The sequence below is a fragment of the Manihot esculenta genome, chromosome 2 (genome assembly GCF_001659605.2).
Source record: "Manihot esculenta cultivar AM560-2 chromosome 2, M.esculenta_v8, whole genome shotgun sequence".
Classification (NCBI taxonomy): Eukaryota; Viridiplantae; Streptophyta; class Magnoliopsida; order Malpighiales; family Euphorbiaceae; genus Manihot; species Manihot esculenta.
Window position 1 is genome coordinate 12,346,268 of NC_035162.2, and position 27,191 is coordinate 12,373,458.

The window sequence follows — 27,191 nt, forward strand, 5'->3', positions numbered from 1 at the left end:
TTAAGAGCTTCATAGACTTGGATATTGTATTCATTAGCAGATTTATCACCAGAGTTCCTGCAGAAAGAAAAATGAGCTACTTAGAGATCGTTCGATAGAGAAGGAATGAATCCTTGAGGGAGTATATCGCCAGGTTCAACTCTGAGGCTTTGCAGATACTTGAGCTGGATGAAGGGAGAGTAGTAGAAGCCATGCAAAAGGGCACAACCTCCTCGGAGTTTTTTGGGTTGTGTGCTGAAAGCCCCCCATTTCCCTGTTAGAGCTGATGAAGAGGGCCGAGAAATACATAAGGTAGGATAATACCTTGACGACCAGTTGATTTGCCAAAGACGACAAAGACAGAGGAAGGGTTGGGGAGGACAAGGGACAAAATAGGCCAGAGAGGAGGCAAGATCGGAAGCCAGAGGCATTGAACAAACACCGATAGGAGAGAAAGGAGCAGAGACCTTATCAACCCCGGCTCCATTACTCTCCTGAACGTGTCCAGAGCCGAAGTACTTGTGGCAGTCCAAGATAAAGATTTCATATAATGGCCCAAGCCCATGAAAGCAGAAGCGAACAAAAAGGACCCGAATAAGTACTGACAATACTACAGAACTCATGGCAATGACACAAGCGACTGCTACCAGTTAATAAACGAGATGGAAAGACTAATCAAGAGAGGCCACCTCCAAAATTTCATGAAGAAGCCAGAGGGCTAGAGACAATAATAAAATGCAGCTGGGGAAAGGCCTAAGAGACAGATCGAGGTGGTAACAAACGACGGCTCCAGCGGAACAATCAACATGATTATGGGAGGGATTGAAGGTCATATGAGTCGGAGAGGGAAGAAAAGAGGTAGAAATGAAAACAAAAGCAATGCAGAAGTGATGCAGGTTGCTAAACACTCTCCAATAACCATCTCTTTTTCCTCGGAAGATGGACAGGAATACAGATGCCCCATGAGGATGCCTTGGCCATCGAGGTTGTCATCCATAACTTCAGAGTTCGGAAGGTGCTAGTAGACGACAGCAGCAAAGTGAATCTATTATCTTACATGGCCTTCCAGCAGATGAAGATACTTGAGGAGCAGCTGGTTAGGGATCAAGCCCCGGTTAAAAGCATAGGAGGGACCCCGGTAGCAGTAGAAGGAAAAGTAAAGGTAGCCATCACCCTAGGGGAGCCGCCCCTGTCACAGACTCACTACATAGTATTTCTGATGGTGAAGTTACCCCTGAGCTATAACACCATCCTTGGAAGATCGATGCTATATGATTTTGAAGTAGTAACCAGCATTCAGTATCTGACCATGAAGTTTCCAATAGAGGCAGGGGTCGGAATCATCCGAGGAAGGCAGGAGGAGGCCAGAGCTGTATACCTGGCCGCAATGGAGGAACAATGCACCCAATTAAAAGAAATAAACCCTGAAGTCATGGAGGTCCGAGATGAAAAGAAAGAGGCCATGACTGAAACCTGTGGACAAGCTTGAGACCTTCCATTATCCAGAGAAGAAAGCAATAAGGTCTTCACCATCAATGTGAGTCTAGAAGAGAGCCAGAAGGAAGTTGCAATGGCCTTAATCTAGGGGCATGTCTTAACATTTCTGGAAGCCCTCGGATATGCCAGGAATTGATCCTGAAGTGATGATCCATAAGCTAAATATCCTCCTCGGAACCAAGTCAGTGAAACAGAAGAAGAGAGTCTTCGGGAAGGAGAAACAACAGGTTACAAGGGAAGAGGTGGAGAAATTAAAAGAGGACAGGTTTATTAGAGAAGTAATGTATCCTCAATGGTTAGTTAACCCTGTGTTAGTAAAAATAGTCAATGGGAAGTATAAAATGTGTATAAACTTCACTGATCTAAACCAGACCTATCCAAAAGATTGTTATCCCCTCCTAGATATTAATAAAATGATCGATTCTACGACCGACTTTCATTACTTATCGTCTTTAGATGCTATGTCAAAATATCATCAGATTCCCATGGACAAGTCGGATGAAGAAAAGACCTCCTTCATAATTGAAAACAGAACATATTGCTTCAAGGCTATGCCTTTTAGGTTGAAAAGCATCGGGGCAACGTACTAGCGACTGATGAATAAAATCTTCAAAGATCAGATAGGAAGAAATGTGGAGGTACAAATCGATAACATGGTAGTTAAAAGTCAGACTTTCCAGCAATATCTTACTGACTTAGAAGAAGTCTTTCGAGTATTGCAGCAATACAGAATAAGGTTGAACCCCACAAAATGCTTTTTCTTCATTAGAGGAGGAAAACTTTTGGGTTACATGGTCAGTGAGAAAGGCATAGAGCTGAACCCAGAAAAAGTAGAAGCCATATTAAGTATACTTGAGCCGACTTGTGTAAGGGATATACAGAGACTCACAAGAAAGGCAGTAGCGCTTAACAGATTCATGTCTAAGTCAGCAGAGAGATGCCTACCTTTCTTTAATAAGCTAAAGAAAATATCGGACTTTGAATGGATGGAAGATTACTAAGAGGCCTTCAAAAGTCTCAAAGAATATCTCAGCTCTCCGCATGTGCTTAGCAATCCCCTGGCAGGAGAAGAGCTGTTGATCTACTTGATTGCATCAGAACAGACAATGGGTGTAGTACTAGTAAGAGAAGAGGCAGGGATCCAAAAACCCATTTTTTACATCAGCAAGATACTTAAAGACGTCGAGGTCAAGTATATGAATATAGAGAAATTGACATTTGTTTTGTTGTTGGCAGTGAAGAAGTTCAGGATGTATCTAGAAGACCACCAGGGAGTAGTGATGACGGATCAGCTTTTGAAAAAGATCTTACACATGCCTAAAACTTCAAGACGGATACTAGCATAGTCGGTAGAAATCAGTTCATACTGCCTCATTTACCGACCTTGGATAGCAATCAAAGTCCAGGCTTTGGCTGACTTCACAGCTGAATGCTCCTGTAGCTCGAGTGAGAAAGAACAGAATGATGTATTGCTGAATTTAGTGAAAGAAGGGGTGGGGAGTCAACACCGACATGAATTCATGTGGAATCTATTTATAGACGAGGCATCGAGCTCCATAGGTAATGGGGCATAAATTCTTCTGAAAGGGCCTGATGAGTTCAAAGTATGTTATGCCTTATGCTTCAGGTTTTTAGCATCTAATAATATGATAGAATACAAAGCTCTTCTGAATGGAATGTAAATAGTCTTAGGAGTGGGGGGCAACTAACCTCAAAATAAACAGTGACTCGCAGATAACGCGAGTATACTAGGCAAAGGACCCGTCATGCAAAAGTAATTAGCTAAAGTACAATCTCTGGAAGCTGAGTTCGGGGAGTAAGAAATCATTATCAAGTACCAAAGAATACCTTGAAAAGAGAATGAGAGTCAGACTTGCTTAGCAAATTGTCTGTGGTAGAGCTAGAGTAGCTCTCGGATGAAGTGTATGTGCAACAAATTGATGTCCCTAACTTCGAGAAGTCAACCTCCATCATGCAAGTTGATAAAGAATGAAACTGGATGACCCCATATCTAGAATACCTCGAGATCAAAAAATTGTTCGAAAACAAAGCAGAAACTCAGAAAATTGCAGCTAAGGCGGTCAATTATCAAGCAGTAAGAGGAACCCTATATCGGAGGGGGAAATTCAGCCCATGATTGAGATGTGTAAGACTGGAAGAAGCATCCAGGGTAATCCAGGAGATACACTAGAGGGTTTATGGAGTTCATGAGGGAGCAACGAAGAAAGAAGCCAAGGAATTTGTGAAGATATGTGACATTTGCCAAAGGTTCGCTAATGCCATCAACAGCCGGGCTACACCACAGTTAAGTATATCAAGTTCGTGGCTATAGAGTACTTCTCTAAATGGCCCGAAGTAGAGGCCGTACCCACCATCATAGTCAGGAAAGTGATAGATTTTGTGTGATGCAACATCATCTGCTGGTTCGAGATAGGGCTGAGCAGAATTCGGTTTAAACCGAAATAACCGACCGAACCGATTAATTTAAAAATTTTGGTTCGGTTTTATTTTTTTTCGGTTCGATTCGGTTTGAAATTTTAAAAAAATCGGTGATTTCGGTTCGGTTCGGTTTTAGACGTAAAAATTTCGATTAGACCGAACCGAACCGAAATCACTTATACTACGTCGTTTGAGTAGTTTCCTAATTCCCTATTTCCCTTCCCTTCCTTTGCCTAAATTTAAAACAAATTTCTGTCTCTCCGTGCATCTCTATCTCTGTGCTCACCCACCCCTAAACCTAACGCCCTCACCTCTCAACGTGCCTCGCCTCTGAGTTCCATCCAAGTTCCAGCGGCGGTTCCACCATCCACCGTCCAGCCTCCGGTCTCTTTCTGAGTAGTAGAGCCACGCACGCATCTCGTCGCGAGATTCTCGCGCATGTGATGTGCCTCCACTCTCCTCTCGACTGGACTGATTCACCATCGTCGATCTTCACCGATCTTTAGTCTCTCTTTCCACGCAATCATCGGCGTCGGCCGTCGCTCTCTATTGGCTCTCCACGCATCATCGGGCAGTCAGCAATTTGGTCGTGCTTATTCCACAGCCCTCAGTCCTCTCCGAGTCTCTGTGTCGCGCTTCCAGCCTTGAGCCTTTCACAGTTCGTGGACCAGACTCCAGGACCAAGAGTGCCACTTAGAGTGCCACTCGCGCCTCCAGCCCTCGGTTGTGTCGGACATGGTTGCCTGCCAGTGCCACGGCGTGCTGTTGAACTTGAGTCAACCGTAGAAGCTAAGTAAATATTTGTGATTTGCTGTTGATTGTTGAATTTATGTACTCTTGGTTGAATTTGTGTACTATTGATTGTTGAATTTGTGTTATTGATTGTTCAAGTGTGTGCTCTTGATTGTTGATGTAAACTCATGGCCGTGAAGTATTCTATTCTAGATTATGTTAACTGTTATTGATTTTTTTTTAAATCGGTTCAATCGATTGAACCGACCGAACCGAACCGAACCGAATCAAATCGGTTCGACTCGATTATCCCTCTTATTCGATTCGGTTTGGTTTATGTAAAATACTGCAATTCGGTTTTCGGTTATTTCGGTTCGGTTCGGTTTTGAACCGAACCGACCGAATGCTCAGCCCTAGTTCGAGATACTCAGAACGCTCATATCAGATAACGGAAAGTAATTCGACTGCAACTCTTTTCGAGATTTCACAAGGAACATGGGTATATGGCATAAGTTTTCCTCAATAGCTTATCCACAGACGAATGGCCAAACCGAGGTGACAAATCGAGCTATCTTCTAAGGGCTGAAAAAGTGGTTAGATGGTGCTAAAATGAATTGGGCAGCTGAGCTGCATAGCATCTTATGGGCATTGCAAACTACACCTCGGACATTAACAGGGGAGAAATCATTCGCATAGCATTTGGAATAGAAGTTGTAGTCCCCATATAGCTATAGATTTCTACTCACTGGGTCCAATTCAATGATGAAAGCACCAATGGTGAGAAATTGAGAAGCAACTTGCATGCCCTAGAAGAGATCAGAGATGAAACACAGGTACGAACAATCGTCTATTAGCAGAAGGCAGCTCGGTATTACAACCAAAAAGTCCTTGAGGGGAACTTAAAGGTTGAGAACCTAGCCGTGAAAAGATTGAAAGCCACGGGAAAGAGAGTTACAATTATAAAATTAGCATTGACCTGAGAAAGACCATTTAGAATCTCCGTCATCAGACCGGGAGTATACAGAATCAAAGACTTGTAGGAAAATAAAATCTCACGCTTGGAATATCCAGCACTTAAAATAGTATTTTCCAAAAACATGTACAATGCAATTATTGTATCAAAAATATAAATAAAATTATTTGTTCTACTCTCAAAACACTTCTAAGCAAATGATAAAAACCTCAATGAGATAAGTGACCGGTCTCGGAAATAAGACTGTCGACACCACAAAACCGATTGAGAAGATGAAACCCTTAATGAGATAGCTAATCGGTCTCAGAAATAAAACCGCTGGTACCACAAAACCAGTTGAGAAGATGAAGCCCTTAATGAGATAGGTGATCGATCTCGAAAATAAGACCACCAGCACCATAAAATCGGCCGGTCTTAAAAATAAGACCATCGGTATTACAAAACCGATTGAGAAGATAAAGGCCACGCTAAAGGCCCATGTTGGAAAAGCTATAAGTTAAAAGAAATGAACTAGGGGGCGCGATGCCGACCTTAAGAAAGAATCTCAGCATATGCAAAGTCTAAAGAAAAAGGAAAATAAAGTCGAGGTTTGATGCCGACCTCACTAAAAAGCTCGGCTCAAAGAAAGATAAAACCGAGGTTTGATGCTAACCTCACCAAAGAGCTCGACTCACAAAAAATAAAGTTAAAACTTGGTGCCGACCTCATAAAAGAGCTTGACACCCCTAAAATTTAAAGGGAAATAAAACTAAGTCATAATCTCACCCTTGAAAAGGGGGCTTGGCACCCCTAAAACTCTGAAAAAATTAAAACCAAGACATAGTATCGACCCAAAAGAGAGCTCGGTCCAAATCAAAATAAAATTAAGGCCTGATACTAACCGTAGAAATGGACCTGCGAATATCAAAATATGAGCAAGTGGAAGGTATAATTTTGGGACACTGAGAATCAAGGCAAAAAGCTGTACAAAAACTAGAGACAATAACAAACAAAAGTTCGGCCAGCTAAAAACTTCAAGGGAACAGAAGGCATAAAACACTAAGGCATTCGATAAACAAAGAGCAAAATACAATAAGTTAGACGCTTTACAAGCAAAACATCAAACGAGTAACCAATCTAGCATAACTTGCGAGCAGCATACATAAAAACAGTCTAAGTATAAGAATGCAAATAAAATTAAATAGACCAAAAAAATGAAAGTGAACAGATGAAAAATAACATAAAAACTTAAAATTTTATTAATGCAATTAGCCATTGGAATGAGTTACAAAAACAGTAAGGGAAGGAGGAGCAGAACTGACTAGGTCATTTATAGTATTATTATTTACAAAATTGCCTTCTCTGCAATCCAGAGGGCAAAGAAGAAGGGTTCTTGGGCAAGTGATTGTCGTCCTCTCCATAGCATATCTCCTCATCGTCAAAATCGAGTTCGAGGGCTCGTAAGCCAGCCAACGAAGTGGAGGGGGCATCCTGAGCTGCTTTAAGGCCCTGGTTGAAGCCTGAAGCAAATATGCGAAAGGCCTCTTTGTATATCCTCTCCTTTAGCTTTGCTGAGGCCTTATATTCCTCCAATCGCGCTTCACAGGCCTGCTGGATTCTCTCCTTCAAGTATGCAAAATCCCTATACTCTTGCAATCGCTCCTCATAGGCTTGCTAGACCCTGCCCTCTGTAGCCTGAGCATCCCTCAGCAATGAAGTACACCTCTCCTTTAAGGTAGAGACCTCTTGGCAAAGTTGTTGTTGCTGAAGTCGAAACTCCTTTGTAGCAAAAGTCATGCCCCTCAGCTCCTCGATACATTTGTTGAGCTCTTGCTGGAGGATAGCGGCACGAGCCAAAGCCTCGTCACGTTGGGCCTCGGCCTCATCGCGCTAATGGCAAGTCTCCTCCAAAGCGAATAGTTGTGCAAAGGCTTCATCTCGCTGAGACTCTGCCGCATAAGCTCGTTGGGAAGCCCTGGTGACCTCCCTCATCTCCCCCAGCTGCTTGGTGAGGTCCTCGATTTGCTCTTGGAACTCGATAATGTGCCCGCGGACCTCACCAGTTGCAACTATATTCTCGTCCAGGTGTTCCTCAGCGATACGCTGTTCCACCGAGCTCTAGAAGGACCGATTCCGAGCATCAATTTTCATGAACATGCCAAAGGCCTACCACAGAAAAGCAAAAGCGAGACTAAGAAAGCTAAAAGATTAAAAATATTCTCAAGAGAGCAGATAACTTACCATGAGAAACATCTCCCTCAAACTGTCTCCAAGGTCATTCATGGAATGTGAGCTGAAGACCGCCTATTGCTTAGTAGAGTAGGCTAGATGGCTGACGAGGGCCAGGAAGCGGGGATCAGAAGCATCCGAGACTCCCTGAACATCTTCTGGCACATCATCTTGGCCGCAGAGACCGGAATGGACTCAACAATCACCTTAGTAATGTTCAATAATTCATTGTTTGGGGCAGATGACAGGTTCTAAAGTCCAGGCACGCTTAGTAGCTCAACCCCAATCACGACAGCTCCTACAGCCTAGATAGGTGGAACGTCCAAAGGAGCAGTCCTAGTGCCCTCTTCCGAGCTGCTCTCAGCCGACTCGCTGAGCGTGATTGGCTCCTTAAGAATTTTATTGGGAGCAAGAGTCTTGGCATGAGTCGACGCTTTAGCGAGAACCAACGTCCTAGATGCTGTAGAGTGAGAGCCCCCTGTCACAAACACTAAAGCCAGGGAAGGCGTAGGGGCAGAGGCAAAGCGACAAGCTACAGATGTAGGGTCTGCAGCCTGAAAAACCTCCCGGATCACATTAGCTATGGATTTGTTGGCCTTGAAAACGGCCAGAGTCGCCTTCATGCTCTCCCAGGACAAGGTGAAATTCTTGGGAAGCTTGATGGTGCCCATTGATACAACAGAAGCTGAAAAGGAAATACAAATCCAGATAGAGCTCAAAACAATGAAAGAAAAATATAAAAAGAAAGAAAACCAAAAAAGCATGTCAGCTTTCCGGTAGTCTCGCAGGTCAGACATAAACATGCACTTCTCGAGGTTATATTTCTTCTTTACAGAGGTCAGTTGGAGAAGGTAAATTTGGTCCACTAGGCTTAACCTAGGAAGGTCGTTACAGCCCTGAAGGACCTCCTCAAGAAGAGGTCGATATCCCAATTAATTCATGAGCTCTCTTTTAACTCGACAACTACAAAATTCTCTGCTCAACTATTTATCGAATCCTTATACCTAGCAAATATGGATAGTCCGGCTCGGGGACCAAAGTAATCGAATTCGTGGGTAGACCTAACAAGGTGAAAGAAGGTGCAAAACAACTCAATAGAAGGGGCAAAACCCCAACACAAGCAAACGAACTCGAAACAACACATGAATAAGATAGAATTGGGGGACAGCATCCAAGGAGACACTAAAAAATGACAGAAAACCTCAATAAAGAAAGGGCAAAAGGGAAGGTCAGCCCGATATCACTCTGCTTGACGAAAAGGACCAAGTTATGCCCTTGTTGGGCGTCTATCAGACCCGTCAGTAGTGGGTAGGGGAGAACGATCCACTCGTTAGGTAAGGGAACCCTAATTCTATAGATGATAGTGTCAGAATAGTCATTGGAAAAGTAGTGAGAAAAAAAAGGAAGAGGTGATAGAGGATACCAGACCCACTACATGGAATTCTAGCAGAAGCCATAAGAAGAGCAAGACGTACCTCAAATTGAAAAGGTAGAAATTATAAAGAAGAGAAAGGGGCAGGATAGCAAAAGCAACGCAAGAGGCAGTGCAGTCAATGAAAGTAAAAGCATAAGTTTGAAATGGGTAAAGGCGAAGAGGAGACGTTTTGACAAAAACTTTTCTAGAGCTGCGTAATAATAATTGGAGTGTCAAAATTTATCCGCTCATTAATCATGGAATAATTAATGAGCAGGTAAAGGGGGCACTTAATGATAATCGAGCCCTAGACACCCCAACCCTGGTTAAGCCCGTGCTGGAAAGACCAGACCTTAACTCTTCTAAGGCTCGATACATAGGTTTGCTTCACATACAAGACCAAGCTTCACTTTGATGAGTCAGTCCGGTCTCGAGCCTATACATGGGAGGCCTAATCATGTTTATTCCTATGCATGGGAGGCCTAATCATGTTTATTCCTCTAGCCTCATGAGACAATAAATCCAGTGACAACAAACCCCATGACGCCCGAGATCATATCCATATGGCGCTGGATAGAATTAAATGACCGCCTTACAAGGGAAAAGGACACAGTATGCCCGTACGTACGGCCAGCGTGACTATGACAGGAGAGTACAAACGCAAGATGGCAATTATACGTCACTAGAGAACACAAGAGAAAAGGAAGAAAGGGAAAGACAATCCAGACCAAACTTATTAAAATACACCTTGAACCTACTCTTTATCGGATCTCAAAATATCAATGTAGTAGGTGGATTTAGATTCCCTCCTGCGCATAAGTTTATCGAGCCTTCACTATACACTTACGTATCATTAAATGATGGATACAATTAGTTTTTGTTCATAGATGATGAAATGTGATGGTGGGATTGGGGGCAATGCAGCATAAACATCTCCAGATCAGCACGAGATCAAACTTCTTGAGTGGCAGGAAGAAAGTTAATGGACAAAAATCACACACATAATAAGATTCAAGTGTATAGATAATATAGCTATTATGCTTTTTGAATACACATTTGTTGGCATCCTGAAATTCATATAAAAAGATGCATTACAGTGACATAAGCCGATAGTTGGGAATTTCACCAATCCAAGTTCCATGAAATCTGAGATTAGTTTATCGTAATGTTGGCTGTATAATCATCTTCATACTATTTATGAGCATAGTCAATGTTAAGTGCGCTGAATGCTGATTCCCACTTACAGCTTCCAACAAATGATATGCCAGAAGCAGCAACAAACGCAAGCAATTGCAAAAGCAAAGAAAGCCCCGACATGTAATTTAATAAAAAAACAAACCATCATTTGGGGTGCCTAAAGTCCGCTTGATTCTTCCCCTAATGCAGCATTAATAGGAAATTGAAGTATGTGTTTTCTGAACGAGAGTAAGAGCAGCTAAATTTATCTCCAAGAAATGCAAAATGCAATCAGCTAAGCCACTGAAATACAAATTAGGAACAGTTCAGACTTGGAAATGATTATTCAATTGGTTTAACATGTTTCTCATCCTTGTATTAACAATATGCCTTTGTTCTCCTAAATCAAAATACAAATCTGTTTGTAAGACATAAAAATTGGATTCTAGAGCCTGGACAGCATAGGATAACAATCTTTTGTCTTCCAAAATGTAAAAAGAATAAAATAATTCAACAAAAGATTCACAAATTAATATAGGATTCACCATTTTAGATGCTGAGATTTGCAACATTACTATCTGTCATCCACTCCAGTAGCAGTTGCAGGTTGCTCATTGCTGACAGGGGCTTTCTTCCTACCAGGCCCAGCAGAAACTTTGACCATTGCTGGTCTAAGAAGCCGATTTCCAAGAAGAAAACCGCGCCTTAACTCTTGAATTATAACGCCTTCCTTGTACTCTTTTGACTCTTCACGTGCAATGGCCTCATGCAGCTTCATGCAAAAAATGAAAGTCAACTCAAGTATCAAGAGTTGTTATGGGAAGAAATAGATTGTTCACTGATTCCTATCATGTAAAATTAAGTACGACATCATCTTTCTAGAAGGTACAGGGCATAATGGAACAGTTTCCTTGTTTTCTATTCTGAGCATTTGGTGTATTATTGCATCACAATCTTAGGGGTTATAGAAAAGAAGAGCATGCATAAGAATAAACCTTTCAAGCATAGTTCTATGTACTTTCATTGGTGTGAACAAATCCAACAATAAGCCAAATCAAGTAATCTTTACACTCTAACAGGTCTCAGTGTTTTACCGAGGGATCAAAAGGCTTTCCAACTGTTGCTACAGCAGCTACCTGCAAGCTCCTCATAATCTCCACAAACTGCTTGTATATACCTTGGTAACTAGTATCAATATTCTTTTCCTTTTCTGTTTCTGGTTTTATTTGTTGTTTGGCTATTTCAAAGCTGTCAACCATGGGCAAAAGGCTCTCAATTACTTCTCCCTGGGCATCACTCCTAATCGTAAGCTTTTCCTTCTCTGACCTTTTTCTAAAATTATCAAAATCTGCTTGCAAGCGAATATATTTCTCCTTGCCAGAGGTTATTTCTGCTGATAAAGCTGAAACTTTCTGGAGTAATTCAGAATTCTCATTTTCTATAATCTTTATCCTAGCCTCAATGTCCAGTACGGTCCCCTCATCTCCATGAAGAATAGCTGCTTTATAAGTACTAATAAGGTTCTTCAAACTGAGCACACCATCTGCTTCTCTTTCTGATGCTTTCACATCATTCTGATGATTCTCCTCTTTGTCATTTGTCTAAATTAAGAACAAATATGAGAACAATATATTGTTTTAATCATTTTGAATTGCACCAATCACTTTAAGGGGAAAATAGAAGGTGCAAAATAATTACAAATATAACATCAGGGAAGTTGGATTTCATGATCTTATATTGTAACCTACTTCGAAAAGGTTGCAGATGAGAACAAGGTAGCAAAGTGAATGGATGTTATTTCATTTGATTATCAGTTTAACATCAAAATTACCAAGATCTCAAGGATGCAGAATAGCTGACTGGATCTCAAAAATGATGATTCTAAATTTCATTCATTAGCATTTTAAAAAAGTTAGAAGATACAAATATGGGGTCCAACACCAAATTATACTCAAACAATCAGCCTAATATCATAGGATAGTTGTCATTTATTGGTTTCAAATTTATGTCTGTAGAGGGTCCAGTGTAGGACATGCACATTCACACTGCCATCCAACTAAACCAACCCCACTTCACCATCTAGGAACTATGATTATGTGCCAAGCTCTGATACCCATCCTCAGAACCTACCCATACTGCATTCTAGATGACTCTGTTTGAAACAATATAAATAAACAAATGTTTGAAAAAGGATGACTTCAACATCTAGAACAGCAACAGCACAACTATGGGTCCGCAAGGCACAAGCACATGAAACCTCATAGCAACAGCCTTCCAAACTAAGACATCTAATGCAGGCATAAAGTCAGAACGACCAATAGAAAACTAAGAATTCACCAATGGTTGATATATCAACCAAAATGTGAAAATAAATAAACAAATAGAAGGCATCCATGGTTTTGTTCATACTGAGTTTGACTACAGACAGATTTGTGACCAAGCTTAAAGAGGGGAAGAGAGAGAGATCTAGAAGCCAGCTAGAATGTGCACTCAGAGAGCGTGCTAGCTGTGCTGAAAACTACACCAGGAGACAAAATTCCTCTAGGAGACAATCTAGAATCTGGAAACCTTTATGTGACAGCCAATTGTTGATGTTTACTTTCAGAAAATTTTCATATGCCAGACGCTTTCTGAACCGACTATACTAAAACATCACCAGTCTCCCCCTTAGCAAAAATCATAGTTTATGCCTGTGGCACACACCAAGTATGCAAATCGTAGCTGTAAAAGGGCATGAGACTTGGTGAGCGTTTTGTCATTTCTCATTTGTTTTCGTGAATAGCATATATCATTTGTATATCTACAACACCATCAATTAGTATCATTTCAAATATTGTTCTGCATCACAAACTAAGGTATCAAATTCCAGAAAATAGTAGAATTTAACCCACAAAAAAAAATCAACTCATTGAAGATATTAGACTTAACCATTGGCATAGATTTAAATAAATACATAAATAATTCCCACCAAGTTTATCGCGATAATAAGTCTAAAAGGAACTGCATTGAACAAGCATAAATGAATGAGTTGTGACAATGGATTGCATACAGTAGGTGCAGAATCTTCGGCGGCAAGGTAAGCCTTGAAGGAGGGCGATTTGAAGCAGTAGTTGCCGACTGGAGACGAACCTGAGAGGGGCAATCCAATGATAGGATTGCGAAGATGAGGCCTGTAACGAAGAGATTGGGGGGTTAACAGTGTTCTGGTTTCTAGGGTTTTAAAAGAGAATGAAGCAGAGAGGCGTGGAGGTGTTAAGAGAGAGTGGCTAGAGAAAGAAACAGCCATCGAGAAATGATGGATGATGATGATAATGGTTTACTTCACGAGTCAACGATGCAAGCAGTTGCTTAGTTGCTTAAAGCCCTCCAAAGAATAATAGAAACACAGTGGGAGCGAATTTGCAGCATTATTCAATTTAAATTATATTATCAAATTTTTTTTATTATTTGATTTTTAGATAATTTAATTTGTGATGAATTATTATTAGATTCCCATATCAAAATTAACTACTTTGAAATCACTTTATATTTTAAACTTAATTAAAAAATTAAGTAATATAAATATTTAAATTTATACGAATTAAATAATATAAAATTAAAATTATAAAAAATAAATAATATAAAATTTCATACAATAAAAACTTAAAAAAAAATATATCCGAGTAAATTAAAAATTTAAAATTCTTACTCATCAATCTTCATTTAAAAAAATAATATAAAATTTTATAAATTTATTTAAATTTAAATTATCCATAACGTACTGATTTGCATGTTTTGCGAGATAAGTAATTTTCATGTTGAGATTTCTACCTGTAACCCTTGTAAACGAACTGAATTATTCATTTGTTGTTTAAAATTTGATTTGATACAAATTCGACATTTTCTCAACAGTCAATGCACAGGCTTATTACCATTATCTCTGTCTTTTTAATAAGTTTAAAAATCAATTCGTGAAAATGCTTAATTTACCTTTATATTTATTATTTTTAATATGAAATTTACTTGATAAAAAAATAACTGATAAAAATTAAATTAAAAGTGATATTAAGCAAATTAGCGTATTTATACCAACTTTACATTCAATCTCTATGCATAATGGCTAGAAATCTCCTGCTCATATAAATACAAAATTTCTCTAATCTCACAATTAACATAATCAAATTTTATCCTTTACACTTAGGAGCTCTTACCATTACATTTTCTTTCATTTTCATTTTATTTGAGTAATTTTCACTTAAAATCACTTAAATTTTAGTATATTTTAATTTCAATCACTCAATTTTAATTTCTTTCTTAAAATTCCTCAAACTTCTATTAAATTTTCATTAAACTCCTTTTTACCTATAATTGTAAATTTTCAAATTAACATGAATTAAAATAAAAAACTCTCTCTTCTATTATTTATTTTATATTTTTATTCTGTTTACTAAAAAAAAATTCTTATCCTTTTCTTCTCCTTCCAAAAAATATATAATTTCATTTTATTATATATAAAAAAAAAAGAAAAATCTAAAGTTACCTAAAATTATTACAACCCGTACCATAACAAAAGAATAACAAATATATTTTTTTTCTTTTTTCTTGAACCTATACTCCTTATACATTAATTAACAAAAAAAAAAAAGTAACATCACATTTCTAATAATAATTAGTTATTTAATTTTTTTTAATAAAGTTAGAGGAATATATATAATATATAGTTCTATTTTATTCTATTTTTTATAATTTATTATTTTAAATTACTTTTAAATTTTAAATATTAAAATCTTATTTCATAAAATAAAATAATAGTTATTTAAAATTAATTTTTATTATAAACATATAAAATTATGTAAATAACTATTTAAAAAACTTATTCATTAACCTTTAAAATGAAATGACAATTACTAAATAATTTGTTTTTAATAAAATTTTATATTGTTATTTTAAATATACAAATATTATATATTCCAAATAAATTAATAAATAATATGCACAATACAATTGCTTAAATACTTAAATTTCATTTATAATTTATCTAAATTAATATCTATAATATATTTATTAATATTTAAAATAAAATTGTATCTAATTAATATTTTTATTATTAAGAAATTTTTTAGTGTGATTTAAAAATAAAACATAAAAATATTATGAAAATTAAATAATATATTATTAATAAGTTGTGTAAGTAAGTACATAAAAAAAGAAGAAAAATGAAAAAGAAAAGAGAGAAAAAAATGAATAATAAGAAAAAGAGAAAAATAATATTTTTTATTTATATTAACTTTAAAACCTAGAGTAATAGATAAAAAAAGAGTTTTGAAAGTAAATTAAAGTTTGAGGAGCTTGAATAAAAAAATTAAAGTTAAGTGATCAAATTAAAAATATATTAAAATTAAGTGATTTTAAATAAAAATTAACCTTTTAATTTAAAAAAAAAAATAATTTTCCCTCTTCTCTTGGCCGCTTCAATCAACTCTAGCATTTTCTTTCTAAGTTGGTTAGTACCCTATATTCCTTTTCTCCTCGGCATTGCAGATTTTACCATCATCCCTTCCTCCTCGTCAGGGCTCTTGAATGCCACAAATCTAAGATTCCGATAAGAATGCTAGAGATAGATAAAGCTAAGCAAGATAACGTCCTTTATAGTCTTTGCCCTCAATGAAATCCTTAGCCAACGACGACCCTCTAATTAATGTGAAGGCGACTTTCACTATGCTAAGAGAACTTTTAGAGGGAAGATAAACAAGGGAAGAAATATTCATATATTTTTTATTTTATAATTTAGTTGGCATTTGTTAATTGAAAATAAAATGAAAATTGAATTATTTTTTAATTTAAAAAAAAAAGAAAATAAAAAGGAAGAGATTAATTATAATTTTGTTATATACATTTAAAAAATAAGAGATTTCGTATCTTTATTGCTAAAAGACAACATACCTTAACATTCTTTTTCTGATCAGAATTTTCTACTTTCCCTTCTATTCTTCGCAAAAATTATCAAGTGGCCATATCTAGAAATTATTTTTCTCTCACCTAATTTTTTCACATCCAGACAGGTTTCACAGTTTAATCAGCGACCGACGACTCAATCCTACCCCCAAGACTGTCATCCACCAATCCTCGGAAAACACCTGAAAATTGAACAAAATAAATCAAACAGGAGGAGCCACATTGGAGGTAATCTTGTTCTGCCATCCTCAAAAGCGCAACCCAACGAACAATTAGAAACACTAATCATAAATGTAAAGAAGTGCAATTAATCACCAAAAGAACAATTCCAACACAAACTGGCAATTAACTAGTAAATGCAAAACCAGACAAAACATGACAAGCTCACAACGTAAGAAAGATAGACATACCCAACCCAAGAAATCCAACAAGAAATCATTAAGCGACACAAAACCCCGAACACGCCCAGTATTACTCTCCCTTAATCAAGTATGGACCTCAGACAAACAAAAAAAAAAAGTGCGGAAAGAGACCAACACTATGACCAACTTTATTCTACGAAGGTACTGACGCTGACCGACTGTAAGCACACCTAGTAAACAACCCTCAAGCAGTCACTCCTCTTCTGATTCAGACTCGGCATTCTGAAGCCATTCAATAAAAGGCTTGACATTCTTCCAGACAGGTGAGCTTTTGTTACCACCACTCACACCCTTCTGGTACCACTCAAGGATAAACTCCTCTTCCAGCACATCATTGTCATACAGCACTTTAACAGCCAATGGTACCTCTTTAACTACCTCAGGGCCTGCCTTACAACAGAAAGACTCAACCGTGTGCAACAAAAGCATCTGTGATCCCTCCTCTTGAGTTGCTGCTGCCAGGTAGTTCTTCTTTTTAGTCACCTCCTTGACAAAACCTTTTTCAAGGCCTTCAAAGAGGGCAGCAAACAGAGCATTAATGACTTCTTGAGGTGTCCCAGAGAGTGAGCTCAAGAAGGATTTCAGCTGGCTTGCAGGACCACCCTTTTTCAGATACCCCTTTATTTCATTAACAAGGCCTTCTAGGGTGTCATTGCTCTTAGAGCCATTCTGATGAGCTTTAACATCACGTTCTGGAGACTTTGCTGAGTTAGCCTTTTCTTCATTTGTTGATAGCATTACCATATCTGCAGTTGCGGCACTCAACTGCTCCTGGATGCGTTGTTTAGCTGCCTCCAAAGAAGTATCTGTTTGCCACTGGACATCATCATCATCATCAGCAATCACTAGGTCATTTTCATCAGCCTGGCTGTGAGATGGAGAGTGATCCTCATCTGAGCCATTGCCTTTCTTCTTGGATGATATACCTTTAGCACCATCCTTAGAGCTACCAGAAGAACCTCCTTTCTTCTTTGCTGTCTCCTTTTTGTGCTTCTTCAGCTCCTCATCAGCAGCCTCACCCTCCTTGAGCCGTTCCTTCTCAGCCCTCCTCATTGCCTTCTTGTCTTTGGATCCCTTTTTTGGCACAGGTGGGTTCTTGAGAATAAATGTTGTAATCTTATCCCTCATATCAACATCAGAAACAAATCCGCAGGCAGCACACTTCAGGGTGATCATTTGTGTCTTAGTGATAACTATTTCAGTTTCAGGGTTCCCACAGCCGTAGCACTGAACATACTTCTTAATGAAGTTCTCAAGCAGCCCAGCAAGTTTTGGCGTGTCATGGGCTCCATTCACAAGTGAAGTTCCAGTCTTTTCGTCAAACTTGGATTGGGCTCCAAGCTCATTACCAAAGTACTTTGTTGTGTAGGAAGCAGGTCTAGCCAAGGCCTTAGCAATATCAACCATGTTAACCACGTTAGTTTTTATGCCATTACCCCTACCTTCAATCTTGGTTATCATTTTTGGCATCTTATACCTGTAAAAGGCATCATCACTGTTGGAAGCACCAATATTTTGTAAATCCATCTTGTCTTTACTGATGGAGGACAGATATCACGTTAATCAAAAGTGACAAACAGCAGCAGCAGTGTGCTCTCTGATAATAGAAAATTCTCCCTTGGCAGACAGGTTCCTTGCAGAAGGGAAAGGCCACATAAACTGGCAACCTATATAGTCTGTGCTATGGCCCTCAAATATCCCAAGATGCATGCAGCCAACCTTAGATGAAGAAAGTCTGATCTTTTTTCTAGACGTAGGACAGTACTCTCCAAGTAATCCAATTGATGACAAGAAGAGAGAGGCCCGTTCAGACATAAAAGAAGCTTCAAACTTAACGAGCTCCACTTTTAACGAACTGCAGATAAAGCAGACAAAACTGCCAACTTCCTGATAGTAAATGTGGAGTAATGATTTAAATAAACTGAGAAAAAAATCCAGCGCAACGATGCAACCATCCAACCACGTCAAAATATCACAGAGAACATTAGGATAGGATAAAGAGTAAGAGCAGACTTGACTATCAGGAATAATTGCTTTTTGTTAGCAAAATAATAATAACAAGAGGGAGAGAGGAATAGGGGAGAGGGAGACAGAGCTAATTAAACAAAGCATTAGTTTTTTTGGTTTTGTTTTTTAAAGAAGCACTAACATGTAAACGAACATTAGCAAACCAATAAAAATACAGAAGTACTATGCATGTACTTTTAGATCAGAGATCTTAAAGATAAAAGATAAAGTAACTATTAAGCAGATGATTGTGATGATCCTACAGCAAGAAAATTCACATTTATACCCAATAACATAAGCAAGCCATGAACCGATGATTCAGATAAAAATCCCCCATCTAGCGAATGGGTGTACATAGTATGTACCTATACAATCTCCCATACAGTGAATGGGTAAGACCGCAAGACAATTTACATCAAATAGATTATTAACTTTCAACAAATCTACGCTAAACAGATGATGGCTTTAGCTTCAAACAAAACCCACTAATCATAAAACTCTAAGCACAAACCAAATCCGTAGAAACTCCAAACCAAAAGCCAAATCTAATTCGCATCGATTAATCACAACAACGTAGCTAAATCCCACATTAAAAAAATCTAAAACCGGAAAATATATATATATATATATATATATATATATATACACAGAGACCTAAAACGATTTCTCAACAAATCAAATCTCGGATCGAGCAAAAGCAGTTTCAATCGGGAGAGACGCCACAAATCTCTTAAGAAAAACAACCAAACATACAAAGAAGATAACCAAGAAAAATGAAAAAGAAATCACAATCGATAGCAATAAAATCGAATTAAATCGCTTAAGGACTCAGATAACTTTACCTAAGAATGTAGAAAATAGAAGGGTTTCAAACAGATGGCTTCAGATTGTGCGAGCTGTCAAGGGGGTGTATTATAAGATGCTTTGGTTTGGCTTTGGGGTAGAGCAAGAGAGAGTCAGTTTTTAGGGCAAACTCAGCCTCCTAATTTTAATTTCCTTTCTTCTTTTCTCATTTATTTTTTCCCTCCTGCTGTTTAAATAATTTTTTTTGGACAGTTTTACGTTTTTGCCCTCCCCTGAAAATTGCTGAAAATATTAGTAATTATTTACACGTAAATTTTAGTTTCAAAAGAAAAATCTGCAACTTTTAACTTTGTCTTTAATTAATCTAAGTGATTTTACTTAAATTATAAAAATATAATTATATTGTGTGTGTATTTTAAAATCTAAACTAGCAGTATTCTTTTTAATTATAATTTATTAAGTAGATAGCTTAAATTTTAAAAATCTATGCAGTATGATTAAAATACAATCTTATTTATGTATGAAAATTATAATTAAAATCTAAATAAGACAAATTTACGTTTTTTTTTTCAGAAAATCAGGACAAATTTATGTTAAAATTATTATTTCATGTTTATATATGAAAATAAATAAAATAAAAGTAATTTAACTTAAATGACCAAAAGGATGTAGCAAAATTCACAGCAATATAATTTTTATTTTTTAAAATTTAATTATCAAAAGTAAAGATTGTTTCACTAGTTAAATTTGTCACGCCCACACTACAGGAATCCAAATTTATTAAATGACCTTTTTATCCTTGAAAAGTAATTTTATTTATATTAAATTTACCTACCATTTTGATAAGACGATGAATATTCAGTTTAAATAGAAAAATTTATTTAAATTAATTTTAAATTTTAATTTAATTTTTTATTCAATTCAATTCAGTTTGATTTTTAATTTTAAAAATTTTGATTATTTCAGTTCGATTTAATTTTAATAAAAAAAATTAAAAAATCGAATTGAAAATCAAAAAAAATTAAAAAAATCGAATTGAATCAATTATTTATAATAATATGTTATTTTCAATAATATTAAAAAATTAAATTATATTAAAATTAAAATATTTTAATTAAATTTTAAAATATTAAAAATAAAATATAAAAAATAAAAAAAATTATTAAAAATAAAACAGATCAAATTGAACTAAATCTAATCAAATCAGATTAATTAAGTTTAATTTAATTTCTGATCAAAATCGATTCAATTCAATTTTTATCAATATTAAAATTTTAATTTTCAATTTATTCAGTTCAGCTTCATTTTAAATCGAATTGATCGCATGTTGACTCCAGAAAATTTTTTTATGCCTAATTAATCACGCTTTGTACGGTAAAATAACCATAGGAAGTGAGATTTTTTTTTTTTTTATTCAATGCAAGAAAATTGGCAAATGGCAAAAAACAACTGATTATAAAATTTCTTTTTTGGCATAATTTTTCTTTTTCGCCAATAAATAAAATCACATTACATGCTGCAGCATAAAAGTTATAACAAAATTCTTAATTAAAAGAATATGACTCTCAATCCACAGACAATATTTCTCGAATAAACAATTTAACTATAATATCAATAAAAATATTAGATGTCTTTGATATCTATGAAAAAGTAATTTATAAGATATCTAATTAATAATTTGTTATTGTTGTAGAAATTTATTAAGGAGGAGTGTCATAACATTATACAAAATTTTTGAGTCTTACATATTATAAACTGAAATCGATAGTTTGCAGCTAAGGAAATTGTTGTTGATAAGACACAAGTTTCATCATAATAAAACTATGCATGGCGGAAATAATTTTTTGAAAAGTTATTATAATATTTAATTTGATTAAAAAAAAAGAAAAAAACATAAGATTCAATCCCTATAAAGTTAAAGCTACACATTAAGTTAAATTCAAATCTAAATATAAATATAAATAGAAATGACTGAATAAATCTGAATTTATAGCTAATCGCTTCAAGCAACCTGTCATGGCCGCCAAAGAGTCTTTTATGAATATAAACAATTAAAGTCCAATGAATGGGAGCAGGGAAGCAACAACTATTGGGAAAAAGCTCCGACGGGAGATAGTGCCAGATAAAATCGAAAAAGGATGGGATACACACATACCGAATAGTATTCTCCTTTAACTGCCAACTAATGGAGCTTCCTAAAGCTCAAAATCAGGTCATCAAGGAAGCTACAAATTCACAAGCAAGCTACCCTGTTGATTCTACACTGAAATCTTACAAAAAAGTAGAAAAAGCTCAAGCTCAGAGACTAAAAACACGTAACAAAAAAAGGGAAGCTAACGAATAAAACAACTAAAGATGTGTGCGAGAAGGAGAGGGATTATTATTGAAATGGCAAGATTTCCTCTCTCCCCAAACTAACTGGAAGAAAGGATATTTTATTTAGAGTGAGAGAGAATAGAGGTTAACTTTCTAATTTTTCTACTCTCAATCATTGTTTTATTTGCATTTTTTTTAGAAAAAAAATGAATTCCATTAATAGATGATAATTTTATTATTAAATTAATTTTATAATTAGTTAAAAAATCTTATAATATATATATATAGTGATATTAAATTTTTTAAATAAAGAGATAAATAAAATGATAATTTTATTATTTAAATTAATTTCGGGGTTTGTAAAAAATCTAAAAAGAAGTATATAAATCAATGAAAATACAAGTAAATTAATTTTAAAATTAATATTATTAAAATAATATATTCAAATATTAGATAATTATTAAAATAATAAATTTATATTTTTAAGTAGAAGTTAAATTTAATTAGTAAAAATTAAAAACATTAATGAAATAAAAAAATTTAAAAATAAATTTATTATTATTTAATATTTTAATTTAATTGATTTTTTATTTAAATCTAATCGTAAAATATATATGGTAAGGTTGCAAACAACCAACCGGTCGAATCACGGTTTTGAAGAGGAGGATGACGCGATGCAATGCAATGATGAACAGTTTGCACATGGACAGCTCTCAGTCAGCAGAAATGGCATGAGGAACTTTGCGCATGTTTTCTATTGAAAGAATTGTGCAGCAGCTACCCCGAGATTTTCATTAGGTGATCTGTAGGAATACTGAATTAGGTGCAGCATGCAAATATTATGGAATTGCAAGATAAAAAAGTTGACTAAGAAAGTAGCATCCACAAATTTTTGTCTGCCCCGATTGTTAACCTTTCGGTTTTGATTGGATTCACTGTAATTTATATTCCAGTCCTACACAATATGCATGAAAGGAAATAATAGGTAAAGTGTAAGAGAAATTTTATAATACAACTATTGTATATGCAACTATTATATTATACCATTAACCATAGTGAGTCTCATATAAATCCCACCACAATCAATGATTAACACACGACCGTTGTACATGCTACTCTGTAACATCACTCTGTAAAATCAGACGCAGCCAAAGTCCAGAAGTCCAGTTTGAATCTGGCATTGGTTTGCAACTGATCCAGTCAAAGCCAATATTAGAATCTCGAAAACGGTTCACTATTCAGCTCCGCAATCCGTCTTGAACCGCTTATGGGGCTGGTTTTCGGGCCCCTAGTCCTGAACTGAACCGTACTCAAAATGTGAATTAAAAAGTGGAAAATGATTTCACCAGTTGGATTGCCTCAATTTAGACTCGAACCAAACTGAAATCTATCTAAAATCAGAACCGGGGGGAACCAGCACTCCATCCAGTTTAAGCTACCCCATGACCACAAATTGGAACCACCGGGCATGCAATAATCAATGACAAAATCAATAAATTAGGTTAGGACTGGAGATGCTCGTTGGTTAAGTACAATATGTGAGCTTCAAAACTGAGATATGATTGCATCCTTTACACTCGGCGTACACGTTCCAGTGTTGCTCCATGGCTAGTGAGGTTTTGGAACAAACCCATCAACGGCAAAATTTCTCGTGGCAGCAGGAATAACCAAATGAATTCCATCAAGTTCAGGCCTTGCAATCACCTGACAACCCAATCTAGAACTGCAAAATCCACAGGACAAAAATTGATCCAGGTTAAACAAGCAATCAAGTTATTTTTGTACATTTATGTCGAAGAAACTCACGTTTCTGTGAGGCCAAAGGCCAAATCCAACATGCCATTCTCCTCATCAGTTGGGTCTTCTAATTTGTTGTAATGTTCCACATCCTAACATAAAATTCAAACTTTAGAGCCTAACTTCACACTGTTATGGAGCTCCTATATAAGAATGAACTTACATAACATGACAATCACATGACATGTTGAACAAGCAAGTGAGCCTTCGCATCCTCCTGAGATGGCATTAATATTATACAATTAAACTACAGAAGTAACGGTTTGCTAGTAATTTCACCCATCTATTTTCAGCTATAATATTAAGAAGACAAGAAGAACCAAGGGGAAACTATCACTGTTGGAAAAGGAAGGTAAGTGGAATATGCTGTGAGTATATTGTTATGATGCATGTTTATGGGAACAAAAGACAAATGATGGGCCAAATTTTTAAAACTGGATTACTATCAAAATAAGACACGATTAAGGATAAAACATTATAATAGACTCAAGAGATGAAAACACAAAATTAAAACTGCATCAATATTACCTTCAAGTTCTATATCATTTTCATGAGCAGCTTCCAACATAGACATTCCAACTGGAACTTTAATGTGCTTTTCCTCTCCATCCTTATCCACAAATGTTACAGATATCCTGAAAACATTGTCAAAGACGTTCAGAACCAAAAAGTACGATTGGACAAATGCCATGGCATGTTTAACCAAGGATGATGATGAATTCTAGAATCCAATTGAAGACAGGTGCAGATGATTTTATGAATTTCATATAATATGAGTGTCACCATGAGCATCACATCCCTTCAGTGCTTACCATATCAAATTTCAATAAAAAATTTCATCCTATAAATATTAGGAATCCAATTATTTAAGACAAGGATAGTGATCAGTTATTGATAAGCAAACTAAGCATCCACAAAAGAAGATGATGCAGAACTGTTTGTACAGTTTATCTGGTGAGCATAGAAGGTCCTTGGTGGATGATTGATCTTATTCAAGTTTGGAGAGATGCAATTGGCCAAACAAACAAGCAACATTCAGTATACTGTCTCAATGGGAGAGGATTGGTAAGTCCAGGAGAAACTCCCAAAATTACTGCTACTCAAGAAAACACTTAATTATGTCAAAGTTTATGTTATTTCAGAGGACGTCAGTCTGAACCTTCCTTCCAAACAAGGTAGTATAAGTATGAAATTATGCATTCTTCATGACTGCAAAATTCTGGAGATTTAATACCTATCCTATTTCAAAGAAAATTAGCCTATGAAATTATTGTTTGCGAGATTCTAGACTTCCTCAGAATCTAATTTGACTTTATTATGCAGTTTTGAGAGGGTTTATTTTTTAACTTAGATCCCAAAGAGAGAAAAATATAAATATTTTTCATAATGCTTCACTTTCTGAAATTGTAAATTCAAAAGAGCTTACATGTCATTTCCTTCGCTTCCAACCCCTACATCACTGCCAGAAGTTGTGGTAGAAAACAGATAATGCTTCTGAAATAAGGTACCTTGGAACGCTTTCCGCTCAGGATGTAATTCAAACTGTTTTAAAAGTTAATTAATCAATGGATATCTAAAAATAAGAATAATGAGATAAATAGAAATTAGTTTAAGACTAAAAAAGGTCCCTTATGGTCCCATCTATATATAACTTGTAAGCAGGTTTATCATGTGTGATTAGAATAAGTTGATCATTGTTCTCAGCATTTAAATGATTCACAATTTAATCACATGCATCTTGACTCAGGTGGCGAAATGAAGCAAGGTTAAAATTTGATCAAGTAGGCATAGGATTAAAATTTACAATATATCTGCATCATCCAGAATAATGAGAAATTCATACTTCTTTTCCAAATACCACATTCTTTCACTTCCAAATTAATTCAGATTTCTCTAGTTTAACTTTTGAAATGCTTGCAAACTCTTAAGTATTTTCTCAACTTGGTGAACGTTCTCCACTACAATTTCAAGTGGTTCATAAATTCTGACTAAATCCTTCTATAGAATTTAAAATGCCAAGTATCACCGCAAAATGAATAATCTAAACTGACCTGTCCCTTTATGAAGAAAATTGCAGGAAACAGTCCTTTTCTCATGAATACATTCTATTTGGAATCTATCTAGGCCAAATTCTAAAATACACAAGAAAATGATTGCAGCAACCTCCTTCAGCTCAAACAGCATTTGAAACCAAGACCAAATCTATCATAAAAACAATTGCTTGTACACTTCCTTATACAAAGGAATGTAACTGCCAGGCAATAAAGGTTCTTCTTCCATTTCAAACTCCACAATCAATCATGTACCAAAGCATCCATGAGGAGTAATAGAGTTTAACAATATTAATGAATGTTTAGTAAAATTCCTAAATTACTTGGATGAGAATTCAAACATGCAAATTATATCACCAACGGAAAAGAATTTAGCAGACGACACTGATTACTGACACCACAGTTCAGATTTAAAAAGAAAAAGGAAAAAAAAAAAAAAGCAGATGCCTTCATTGCATCCAGAAGAGAACCTACCCAAGATTGTCGACATTGACTATAAGGTGTTCTCATAAATTCTGTTCTGCACAGGATGTACACATGCGTGCACAGAGTGAATCAATGTCGCAATACAGAGAATAAAATGATAGCAGGTACAGATTCCAAATACTAAACCCAGATAAGAAATGAGCACATACCTCTTGCACCCTGTTTAACAGTCTGAATGCCAACTCTTGAAAGTCTAGCAACTAGCATAATTGCCCACCTTAATATCTCCTATTTTCCCCAAACAAAATAGAAGGAAAAAAAAAAAAGGAACTATAAGAACGCATATTACATCTTGAGAAAAGAAGGGCAACTGAAATTATCCTCCAATAAAAAGTTTCTTCAGTCTGCAAATCCGTACAGCTATTATGCTAGCATAAATTGCAGCTCAAATAACTCATAACAGTCAAAACTGCAATACTGCCCCAAAAATGAAATTGGAAAAACAGAAGCTTACTCAGATTGGTAAATTTTATTCCACCAAAGACAAAGAAGTAAAGAGAGATAGAATAGCAGAAAGAGAACCTTTCTTATTAGAAGCCAAGAGCAAAGTCTTGATCTAACTTGCAATCAGTGTTATCAAGGCGAGAGGCAACACTAAGGCGACAGACCTAAAACGATTTCTCAACAAATCAAATCTCCGATCGAGCAAAAGCAGTTTCAATCGGAAGAGACGCCACAAAACTCTTAAGAAAAACAACCAAACAAACAAAGAAGATAACCAAAAATAATGAAAAAGAAATCAAAATCGATAGCAATAAAATCGAATTAAATCGCTTAAAGACTCGGATAACTTTACCTAAGAATGTAGAAAATAGAAGGGTTACAAACAGATGGATCCGGATTGTGCGAGCTGTCAAGGTGGGAGATTGTAGGATGCTTTGGTTTGGCTTTGCGGGAGAGCAAGAGAGTGTCTGTTTTCTTTACAGTTTTACGTTTTTACTCTGTCCTGCAAATTG

General features: G+C 36.1%; 4 protein-coding genes across 8 annotated transcripts; 1 reads left to right on the forward strand and 3 right to left on the reverse strand.

Moving 5' to 3' along the window:
• The first annotated feature begins 934 nt into the window (after window positions 1-934).
• LOC110608822 lies at window positions 935-1,468 on the forward strand. The gene has a single exon (XM_021748112.1). It carries the CDS (start codon window positions 935-937, stop codon window positions 1,466-1,468), a length of 534 nt encoding a protein of 177 aa, XP_021603804.1.
• A 5,367-nt stretch (window positions 1,469-6,835) lies between these two features.
• Window positions 6,836-13,805, reverse strand: LOC110606665 (protein GrpE). Of its 3 annotated transcripts, XM_021745594.2 has the most exons (4): window positions 13,468-13,802; window positions 11,513-12,019; window positions 10,964-11,190; window positions 6,836-10,721 (listed from the first exon to the last, which is right to left on the reverse strand). In XM_021745594.2, exons 1-3 carry the CDS (start codon window positions 13,702-13,704, stop codon window positions 10,993-10,995), a joined length of 942 nt encoding a protein of 313 aa, XP_021601286.1. In that variant the 5' UTR covers window positions 13,705-13,802; the 3' UTR covers window positions 6,836-10,721; window positions 10,964-10,992. The 3 variants fall into 3 exon arrangements, with proteins under 3 accessions (XP_021601286.1, XP_021601294.1, XP_021601277.1); XM_021745602.2 differs by lacking the exon at window positions 6,836-10,721 and having other exon boundaries at window positions 10,751-11,190; window positions 11,513-12,016; window positions 13,468-13,805; XM_021745585.2 differs by lacking the exon at window positions 6,836-10,721 and having other exon boundaries at window positions 10,751-11,190.
• A 2,835-nt stretch (window positions 13,806-16,640) lies between these two features.
• On the reverse strand, window positions 16,641-19,787 carry LOC110609071 (eukaryotic translation initiation factor 5). 2 transcript variants are annotated; one of them, XM_021748395.2, is made up of 2 exons: window positions 19,624-19,787; window positions 16,641-18,661 (listed from the first exon to the last, which is right to left on the reverse strand). In XM_021748395.2, the coding sequence occupies exon 2, from the start codon at window positions 18,299-18,301 to the stop codon at window positions 16,967-16,969; it is 1,335 nt and encodes a 444-aa protein (XP_021604087.1). In that variant the 5' UTR covers window positions 18,302-18,661; window positions 19,624-19,787; the 3' UTR covers window positions 16,641-16,966. The 2 variants fall into 2 exon arrangements, with proteins under 2 accessions (XP_021604087.1, XP_021604088.1); XM_021748396.2 differs by having other exon boundaries at window positions 16,641-18,695.
• A 2,990-nt stretch (window positions 19,788-22,777) lies between these two features.
• Window positions 22,778-27,191, reverse strand: LOC110610024 (2Fe-2S ferredoxin). Of its 2 annotated transcripts, XM_021749892.2 has the most exons (10): window positions 27,032-27,190; window positions 26,758-26,843; window positions 26,385-26,463; window positions 26,224-26,264; window positions 25,125-25,240; window positions 24,227-24,333; window positions 23,867-23,915; window position 23,827; window positions 23,708-23,790; window positions 22,778-23,624 (listed from the first exon to the last, which is right to left on the reverse strand). In XM_021749892.2, exons 3-10 carry the CDS (start codon window positions 26,440-26,442, stop codon window positions 23,510-23,512), a joined length of 570 nt encoding a protein of 189 aa, XP_021605584.1. In that variant the 5' UTR covers window positions 26,443-26,463; window positions 26,758-26,843; window positions 27,032-27,190; the 3' UTR covers window positions 22,778-23,509. The 2 variants fall into 2 exon arrangements, 1 of the variants encoding a protein (XP_021605584.1); XR_002487136.2 differs by lacking the exons at window position 23,827; window positions 23,867-23,915 and having other exon boundaries at window positions 26,224-26,269; window positions 27,032-27,191.